Source organism: Carex rostrata, chromosome 3 (genome assembly GCF_964058835.1).
Source record: "Carex rostrata chromosome 3, lpCarRost1.2, whole genome shotgun sequence".
NCBI lineage: Eukaryota > Viridiplantae > Streptophyta > Magnoliopsida > Poales > Cyperaceae > Carex > Carex rostrata.
The window spans coordinates 3,101,821-3,112,724 of NC_135920.1; the positions used below are offsets into that span (position 1 = coordinate 3,101,821).

The 10,904-nt window shown below is 33.1% G+C and overlaps 1 protein-coding gene across 1 annotated transcript; it reads left to right on the forward strand.

Annotated features, from left to right (window-relative positions):
• Positions 1 to 5,334: 5,334 nt before the first annotated feature.
• On the forward strand, positions 5,335 to 8,780 carry LOC144550966 (Glutathione S-transferase family protein). Its single transcript, XM_078298724.1, has 6 exons — positions 5,335 to 5,744; positions 5,997 to 6,131; positions 7,023 to 7,098; positions 7,183 to 7,277; positions 7,931 to 8,098; positions 8,463 to 8,780. Exons 1-6 carry the CDS (start codon positions 5,441 to 5,443, stop codon positions 8,621 to 8,623), a joined length of 939 nt encoding a protein of 312 aa, XP_078154850.1. The 5' UTR covers positions 5,335 to 5,440; the 3' UTR covers positions 8,624 to 8,780.
• Positions 8,781 to 10,904: the final 2,124 nt, after the last annotated feature.

Here is a 10,904-nt window from a genome sequence, read left to right on the forward strand (position 1 = left end):
CCTATCCATCTCTTCTTCCTCTTGCTCCCGGTCCTTAAATCCGTTCCGATCATTGTGAGGAGTATTGGTTGAGATTGGAGAGATAGAGAGAGAGGAGCTATTAACCAAATAACATCCACCTTAACTACTTGCAACCATGAGAGCTCTCCATTTATAAGCAATACTCCACCGAGAGGATCATCGCAATAATGTATCGGGTAAGGATATTGACAGAGCTCTTTCATATTTATACAGCGCAATGGTATATATTTTTCATTTTGATTATATTGATAGTACTCTGCATAAAGTCAAAATACCTCTGTCAATACCCTTATCCAACGTATAGGCAATATATATGAGAAAAATAAAATATTATGTGCATTGAAAAGCCCTGTTGCACCAATAGTGGGTTCCGCCTATCTACTACTTTTTGCTTTGTTGATTACCCAAATTAACTTGATTATACTAATTATATGGGTAACACTGTCGGTCCCTTTCTAAGATGAGAACTAGTCTTCTGCAACGTTCTGTATATGGTTGTTCTATCTGAAATAATGGTTTCATTGTTAGCATAGTCACAAGATTTGTGAATTATTTGTAAATTAAACTCGAATAATTTGTTTTTTTTGGTGATGCCAAATCGAATGCCGAATTATTTGGTTGACCGGATTTTGACCTAATTAAACCCGAATAATTCGCGAATTTTCCGAATTATTCGTGATTTTTTTCCGAATTTTTCCCATAACATTTTTTTTTTGTTTTTTTTTTTTTTTTTTTGCCCTCTTACAGGACCGAGATCTCTGGTCCGAATAATTCAGAATCATTTTCGAATTATACCCGAATAATTTCCGAATTATGAATTTTTGACCTCGTCGAACTGAACCCGAATAATTCATTTGTCACTATATATGATTGTTACATAGTGACAAGACTCGCGAGGAATTTGCATTTTATTCGCGTATTATTCGTTTTTTTGACGTTATCGAACCAAACTTTGAATAAAATGCAATAAAACATATAATATGTTTTATTTATTCGCGAGAAAAATGTCAAAAAAAAAAATTATTTTGGGGATTTTTTTTGTTGCTTCTTTATTGTACTGAATTATACTCGAATCACAAATTTTTGACATTTCCGAACCAAACCCGACTATTCCTTTGTCACTATGATTGTTACCCGAGTGGCAAATGATGATCTCGTGCGAGCTGACGGGAATTGAAATCTATTATGCATCTAAAAAAATAACAAAGTTATGAGTAACTTGATAAAAAGGAAAAACCTTGTTTCTCATTTTAGGACTAAGAAATTTCGTTCTCTTGATTAATTGAATAGATTGATGTTCATTACATTAATATTCATGCTCACAATTAATACAACGATTTTGTAGCAAATTTAATGGGAAAAAAACATCGTGATGCATAATGTTCGCAAGGTATCAACAATAATTCGAATGAGAATTATTTGATTTTATTTAATGGGAACAATAATTACTTGCTATTTTATTTGTTAGTCAATTTATTGTAATTGAGAATCAGCTGCAATGCCCTCCATACAGAAGATCGCATGCATGTTCGAAAATTCAAATGAGGGAATCCCTTGTGGATATTAAATAGTTGGACATCGATGACTTAGCCTTTAAACTTTCACTATAAAATATTTAGTTTTAAAATACTAATGCTAAAAAAAATGGTAACATTGTTCATATATAATTTTCTTTTAACTTTTTTTTGCAATACAAATGACGTTGTTTTAATGTAAATTTGCAGTAAAAAGCTATGTTAAATTTAGAATCATATGTAAACTTTCATGCATATCAACTATAATTGTTTTCTTTTATAAACATCAACATTTGATCTAGTGGTAAAGACAATGCCCTCCATACGAGAAGTTACAAATTTTAAATTCAAACGAGATAATCATTTGTAGATATTAAGTAGTTGGGTGGCTTGATCTCTAATTTTTACTCAAAATAATAGTGCAAAGAATATAAGTAACATGTACAAACTAATCATGTCTCGCATAGAAGATAAATTAAGTTTATAAACACAAACAGTTGAGAACTTTTAAACCTAATTCTATTATGAGGAGGGTTCAAATGCCTCCATTTTTGTGCCTTCATTATGCCTCCATTTTTAAAAACTTAAATAACTCAAAATTTAAAACTTAAACATCAAAATAAAACCGTTAGATGTGATCTATGTTATTTTCTATATGTGGCTATAAAAAATTATCACATTTTGATTTTTCTTTTATATGAATCAATAAGTTGAAAAATCAAGGTCTATAAATTATCTACATTAGTATACATTTTTACAAGCTCAAGATGACAATCAAAACAAAGTTGAAATGCTATAATTTGTTTACACGTGCATAGATAAAATGATGTAGTTCGTATCTAATAGTTTTATGTTGACATTTAAGTTTTAAACTTTGAGTTATTTAAGTTTTTAAAAATGGAAGCATGATGGAGGCATTTGAACCCTCCTCTTCTATTATGTATATAAAAGAAATGTGTTTTATATGAAATATATCGCATGCTCGAAATTCAGATTTTTTTTTTTTAAGAATATTATTAATGATTGAGTCTCAGAAGAAACAAATATACATGCCACTTAATTTGCCACAGAGTAGGCAACCACAAGTAACCTGAAACCATAACCTCATAGAGAGAGAGAATAGTGAAAGGGGAGAGCGTGAGCCTGAAAAGCATGAAAAGCTAACAAGTTGGAAATATTTATTTCCAAAAGCAGAAGCACACTAGATTAGATTAGGCTAATAATTAATTCCGTTTTAGCAAGTGATCAGAGAAAGGCGATGGGAGATGTCAGTCTCTTATTGGATTTGAGAGATTTTCTATCCTTTTCTTTGAAAGATAATATTTTATTTACAATTGGAAGGTAAAAGTAAAGGGGAGTGTTATTTTCAGATAAACTTTTATAATATTCGGTGAGAGAATTTTTTTCACCAAATATTTATTTTACTCTTTACTCTCTCTTCATTATCTATCTCAATTAATTTAAAATTAACAAAAAAATAATTAATAAAATAAAGAACTTTAAAAAAAATTTTGTTCCAATTCTTTTAGTTACATGAAAAAAAAAACTAAAAAAAAAGAGTAAATAAGAAACAGTAGCTGAGATTTGAGATGTAACAAAATCAAAAATAAAATATTGCAACATTCATTTTGAAACGGCGTTTGTATAATTCATTGCTAAGTACCATCATCAATACTGGCTGGTAAATGGTAAATTTGCAAGTCAGCCCTCCAATTCTTTTATAGTTTGTCTTATTTCATTTTGAAATTGAGTGTTTAATACATGCTCATCACCAGAGCATACTAGCACATTGGAATAACCATGCATCTGAACTGATTGTGTATATTATTTGTAGAGATACAATAGTTCTGATAAAGTGCTTGATCTGATTTTTATTTTACCATCTTAAAAAAAACTACTTAATCTTTTTATTTTCTTTCTGAAAAATATCATTTTTTACCAAAATCGTAGTTTGAAACTACGCTCCTATTGCTTGTACTGCAGTTTCAAATGACGAATCCAAATAAATACCACAGTTTGATCCTATTGTCGTGTACGGCAGTTTCAAACGGTCACCCCAAATAAGTAGTACCAACCTTTTTGTTGTTCTAAAATTTGAACAAAACAGTGGACCTCATGTTCAATCTAAAGTTCTAAACGCAAAAATTAAATAACTTGTTTTTATTGTGTAGCTTCTCGTAGCAATAAACTTTTTCTTTAGTACAAAATTTTAAAGCTGCCCATTAAACTGCGCTATTTTTTGTTGTAGTGAATTAGTGATCCACATCACGTCTGGACGATTTTTTTTTAAATAGTATTTCTTTAAATTATTTCAACGGAACAAGTCTTTTTTGGACGGATTTTCGAAAACTAGCCTCCACCGAGGGATCGAAGAGCGAAGCGAAGAAGGTACGCAACTGGAGAATAGAGCGTGGGACTGGAGAAGAGTAAAGGTCCAATTTTGACGGGACAACGTTTAATTAAATCTGAGCCGCAGGACCACACGACAGAGAAATTTTCTTCTCCAAACTGTAAACCTACACCGGTCCACAAGACCGATGGAGATGTTTTTTGAAGCTACACCGATCCTGTGGATCGGTGTAGGTTTTGGTGCAACATATCGGTAGCGGGGTAAATGTTGGCTCCACCAGTCCCTAGGACCGGTGTAGGTGGGGTTTTTTTGCTCCACCGATTCTAGAGATCGGTGGAGTCTAGTTTTCGAAAATCTGTTCAAAGAAGACTTGTTCCGTTGAAATAATTTAAAGAAATACTATTTAAAAAAAAAAAATCCGTCTGGACTCTGGAGTAGGGGAGTGATCTAGGGATAACGGGTCCGGATCCTTAAAAAGTAATGTAAAGTTTTAAGTTTGAATCCGGACATTGCGATCATAATCCGAATCAATTCGGATGGAGAATAATTTGAGATCGATGTCCATTGGACCGAGTCTGATGGATACTGTATGCTAATTAGTTCAGCATGTTAAAAAAAAAAAATGTTTCTTAGAGTCCATTATCTGCCTTATAAACCAGCCCAATAATAGTTTTATTTTTGTGTAATCAGCCCAATAATAGCTGACCTTTCTTTTGTGGCGTTTGTCCAAACGAAGTGTTACACGGTCAGCCATATGCAGTCCGTTCTGCTATTCCTCATCTGTTACTAAAACCATATTTCTCTTCTCAGTTCGAGTGCTTTGAGATTCGAAAATGGCCATTAAATTGATTGTCTTGTATTATTTCAGGGGATATCACACCCTTAAACTACACTCTTCGTCGTGCTTAACAAGCCACCAAATCACGTGGGGTTTAAAAGAATTCTTTTCGAGGATCCGGTCCATTCGTACATAACAAGGGTTGAGACAATGACTAGGCAGTAATAGCCTAATAGGTAGGGGTGTTTAAACGATTTCAAACTGAAGTAAAATGATTAATTCAAACTTTTTATTTTTATTTTTGAAAATAGAATCAAACCAAACTAATTAAACCTATCAACCAATTAAGAACCGAACCGAACAAATTTCAGTTTGTTCAATTCAAACTGAAATAAATCTATCATTATTAACGAATTGAATACATTGTCATACATAATAATTGAAGTTCGGTTTAGTTTAATAAAATTATTATAATACTTAAAAAATTAGAGTTAAACCAATAAAAATCGATCAGTTTGATTTGATCATTTTTGAAAAATCTAAATCGAATCCATCCATTTATACCAAAATTTTCCAGTTAAATTAAAAATCGAACCGTTTGAACAGCCTAGTAAAGGATCTACATTTTGCATCAATCTGCGAACTGCGCCAACCATTCTGTACACCAAACCTAGGCAGTATTTTCCTTCCAGGGTTTTAACTAGTCTAGCTGTCTAGGCGCTTCTTTTCATTTTGAGAGCTCGCGAGTCGCGACTGGAAGGAGAAATCGAGAGAAAAATGAGAACAGCGAGAGCAGCACAGGGTCTAATCTCGCGCGCACTTTTCTTGCCTCGAGGGATCCCTTCGTCGTTTGCTGGAGCTTCCACTGCGGCGCTAGCAGCGGAGCGGCGAAATCGATGGTGGTTCCCTCCCAATGCGGCCACTGTTAAATCGGTTCCGGTAGGAATCGCGGGAGCGGTGTCTTTTTCTTTGACTTTTTCTACTGTGGCAGAGGCAAAGGAGCGACCGCCAACGGATCGATTGCCTAAGGAGGTTGTGTTGTATCAGTATCAGGCTTGTCCCTTTTGCAATAAGGTTAGAGGTATGAATTTCCATCTATTTCTTTGGAAGTATTGGAATTGTATAATACACTAATTTGACCAAGTGTATTCTCCAACTGAAAATGTTGGTAAAGGAAAAAAAAAAGAGCCACCTCTTGCATCACTATTTGCATTGGATGGGATCTGGATTTTTCATGTTTAGGCCAATCAACTATTATGATTTTGATAGTGTCCCAGTGATTATAGTTCTAATATTTTTTTCTATTGGCCTAATTAATACTTTGATGTATCAGCATTCCTGGATTATCATGATATACCTTACAAAGTAGTTGAAGTAAATCCTTTAAGCAAAAAGGAGATCAAGTGGTCTGATTACAAGAAAGTTCCTATTTTGGTCGTTGATGGTGAACAGCTGGTTGATTCTTCAGGTACGCTCTTTTTTTTGCATCATTTTCCGTCCTAAATCTTGAATCCTATTTTGTTTTGCTAGATTAGGATAATAATGCTTTATGAGGAGGAGATTTAATTGCAAAGGTTTTGATGCCAAATCATTTCCAATGAAACTAAATATCAAATTAATGAATTTTTTAACATTCATCCGAAAGAGCCAAGTGATCGGATGTGTTAGGCATATAATGTAGTATGCTTGCAAACACAAAATATTGCATCATTTTTTTCCTAAATTTGATAGGCATCAAATGCCCCAAAATTAATGGGCCAAAATATATCAGAGTTTCCAGCTCTTGATGCCATTTAAAGCTAACAATTTTTTATATGCATGTAGTTGAGATAATCCAACTGTTTGAATTTGCTGTTTCAAGCTTGAATGAAATTTTGGCATATGACGTTCTTGTAATATTGAACTTTTGAAAATAAGTTCGTTGGGATATACTGGTATCAGAAACAAGCTGGTTCTCAGCTTTTGTTACTTTAATTGCCTTTTTTTTCCTCTGTAATCTCTGGAATAAAAGCTAGTTGGTTTTGTTCTTGTAATGGTTGTATGGATGGAATTGGTTGTGTGCCTGGTGTATCACCCTACACAGTTCATAGGAACTGGTCCAGGGATTGAGATCCTCGGCAGTGTTGAGGATCACAATCCCTGGTACAATATTGCTGTTCATTTTTCTTTCATTTTCAATTGTGAGATAATTTATTACAATGCCCCAGATAGGTATATAAAAACAATTGCAATATGGGCAGAGGAAAGATATCACCTGCAAAAACTGTAATTAATATCCTAGACTGAAGATCAAATTGTCTTAACGTATACCAGCTCTTCTAGCATTAATTTCACACATGCTGCTATTTTACATTTGCAGAAATAATCAACAAATTGAATCATAGAATTAATCCCAATGATGCTGCTACTAATGAGGAAGAAGCAGAGTGGCGCAGGTATATTTAGCTTTGAAAATGCATATTTGGTGCTGAAATGATATTGTCATATTTCATAGCTGAACCTTGTTCTTTCTAATTTAGGTGGGTTGATGATCACCTGGTGCACATGTTATCTCCAAATATATATCGAACCACTGCCGAGGCTCTTGAATCTTTTGATTACTTTTCAAAAATTGGTAAGTTGGTAGCTCAGGTCACATCTGACCTTTTAATCTGTACTTTTGTTCTGATAAGATGTCTAAATTTGGACTGGCTTTCTTCTTGTTATTTCTATATTTTTTTTTATTGAAAAATATATGGTCTGATAGGTATTTACTATTTAAAGCCAACTTAAATGGATAGGTTCACATGCCAAATAATGGGTTCGACCTGGCCCGGCCAGGCCATATATAACAGCTGTTTAACTGTATGTTTTTTGTTGGCCTAGTGGTGGGTCAGGTGCTCAGAACTACATCTTTTTTGTAGAAAAATTCTCAGGCATGATATAATCTGATTTAGCCTGTTTCCAATTCATTAACCCTATACATTAGCCTGTTTTCTTTACCTTCTGGTGAGTCAGGGGGTCAGAATGGTTTTTTATTTTATTTCCTTTTAGAAAACATTAAGAATTTGACTGTTACCTATTCTACTTGTTATCCCTATTAAAATGTTTTGGTTGCTCATCTTTAATCCCATAGATTGGATTGATATGCAATTCAATGTAATGTTTAAGAATGGAAATTCTTGAAAGTACTCATTACCAAAAAGATGAAAACATCCCAGTCATTCCAGAAGATGTCTGGATGTGAAATAAAGAACGGATTGTATAAATACTTCTCTCTGTATGCAGGGAACTTTAGCTTCACGGAAAAGTTTGCGGTAAAATACATGGGTGCAGCTGCAATGTATATGGTGGCGAAAAAGTTGAAGAAGAAGTACAACATCACTGATGAGCGTGCTGCCTTGTATGATGCTGCCAATACTTGGACTGAAGTTCTTAATGGAAGAGATTTCTTAGGTACCTTCTTGTCTTATTGTTGTTCTTGTTGTTTTCATGGGATTCTTGATAGAATTGTGGCTCAAAGCTAAATGCATGGCTAGAGTGAAATTAATATGAAATGATGGTGGTGGAATTAAAGAAATTCATATGAAATATTTTTGCACTCCTGAGCTAACCGTTACACCTGTCTGTCTGCCTCTACACAACAATGATGAAAAAGATTGTAATTTTGAAGTTTTGGGAAAACCATAGACGAGAATATGTGCTGGCATGAAACCATTTTTTTTGTCATATTTTGCATATGTTCTTGCTTAGTTGGATGTCAAACTCCTGATATCTCTCTCTCTCTTTTTTTCTCTTTTTTTCGTTTTGTTTTGTACAGGTGGTTCAAAGCCAAACTTGGCAGATCTAGCAGTATTTGGTGTGCTAAGGCCTATACGATACTTACAAGCTGGTAGAGATTTAGTGGAAAATACTAAGATTGGTGAATGGTACGACAGAATGGATAGGGCTGTAGGGGATCCATCAAGAATCAACGCCTAGCATGAGATGTGAATCATGTGATGCCGTGTTTTTTATTTATTTTTGATTGAACATTTTAACTACAGAAGTTTCTCAATATCATGTGGTGTTATTCGTTAGTATTGCATTTTTGGTCTTATTTTTGGGGTTGGCAATAAATTATAATGGTTCGACAGTATGTTTGCTTTGTCTGAACAAAGAGGCTAACCAAATTATACATCTAAAAACAGAGCTGGTAATAATGTTTTGCCTGTTGGCTGGGTATTTGTATTTTTAGTTGTATGATATTTTTAGTTGTATGAAGATGCAACTTAAAAGGTTCTTCACTTCTTAGTATGAAAAAATAAATATATTTTTTACATTATGTGGTCATTTAATTGCTGGTGATTTATGGAGTTGGGATCTACTGAGGTAACTAAAATTTTGAGTTTGGATCTAGTTTGGCTGATCAGAATCCAGGCCAACTCAAAACAGATCGGATGGTTCCGATCTAAGCTCAAAATTTGAGTTACCTTGGTGATATGAATTGTGGTTCATGTCCACTTCATATTGTCTTGATTTAGTTTTGCGATATTGCAGATTACTGGATTATTTCTGCTAACATTGTACATATATCCTTTTTAGAGCTTAATTACATGATTGGAGACCCCATTATTATCTTCTGTCCAGCTTATTTTTCTAGTACAAAATTTGGACTTTGAAAACAAAGATATAAAATATGAGGTATGATGAGGTACGCAAAGGTTTATCTTTGTTTTTAAAGTCTAAATTGTTGATCCGAACCGTTCAATATGATATTTATACTAAAATATGTATGGAGATGAAATTTTATATTTTTTGAAAGTTTTTTACTTTTTTTCAAGATAGATACAAAATCACTGTTTTTGAACCGTTAAAAAAACAGTGATTTTCTACTCCATCTTAAAAAATAATAAATTTCTTTTCAAAAATTATAAAATTTCATCTCTAATCATATTTTAGTATAGATATTATGTTAAACGGTTTGGATAGATAATTTAGACTTTAAAAATGAAAATATAACATATAAGATATGATGAGATATAAAACGCATGAAGCATTGTAACTCTCCTCGTACAAAAATGAGGCATTGGAATCCTCCTCTTCTAGTATTCACAATCAAATATCAGACTTGACCGAATAAACTTTATAATTGATGTGTTGTCAACAAAAGAAAGAATTTCATGTACCGACGAGAATAAAATGCTACAAATCTAAGAAAAGAAGAAAAAAAAAAATTAACGTCCGATAACCAGAAACCAAAATTTCAATTAAAAACTCTTAAAACTACTATACGTAGAAACAATACTTGCTCAAATATTTCTAATCTTGAGCCCCTTCACATCACCACAATGTGTACCATAGCTAGCAGTGCCGCGTTGAGAAGGGGGGGAACTAGAATTTAAATTTGGAGGGCCGAGCCGCCGAAAGACGAAAGAATAACCGCATGGGGGATGCCAATCGGTATGCATATGTAAAAAACCATATAAAAAAAACCATCCCAATAAGCAACTTCCGATTTTATAGGGGGTGCCTGGCCGCCCTTCGATTGTACCTAGTTCCGCCCCTGGCGTTGAGTCGGCCACAACAACAAACACACACCACAAATGTATTATAAATATATTCCGACATAATTTTCTACATAATATTCTACTTTGATTCTGTATTCATAATTTTATATACCTGAAAAATACATGAGTTTGAATTTACTTATCAGTTTGATAATTTCATAACTTCAGCCTAAATTAAAAAAATAACATGAACTAATACACACAAAATCACTGTAAATTCGTTGTGGCAGAATATTCATCACATATTTATTGCATCTGTTTATTATAGCAAGAAATTTTTTATACATGGATAAATGGAATAGTGTTTGGTTAAATATATTATGCATTATATATGTTTAGTTATATTAATTATTTGTATAAATACAATGCTTCCAATCTGCATACATAAAAAGTACATAATTTGGTTTTTGATTGAACCCCAAATTGATTTGACTATTTTTAGATTAGTAAAAAAAGAAATTGAAATTTTATTTGTTGGTGGTGCCTAGATTCTCAGAGGGAATCCTATTTCAAAATTTTCATGTGCACATTGCACACAGTAGATTGAAAGAAATTTTTCAAGTGCTCTCAGAGGAAATTCCATTTGTCGATAAGATTAAGCATCTTGGCATTTAAAAAAAAATGAGATAAGATTAAGCATCTTGATTGATATTTGAATTTCGTTAATCTTGTATTTTGAAGAAATTTAATTGGAACTTAAAGAAAGTAAATTA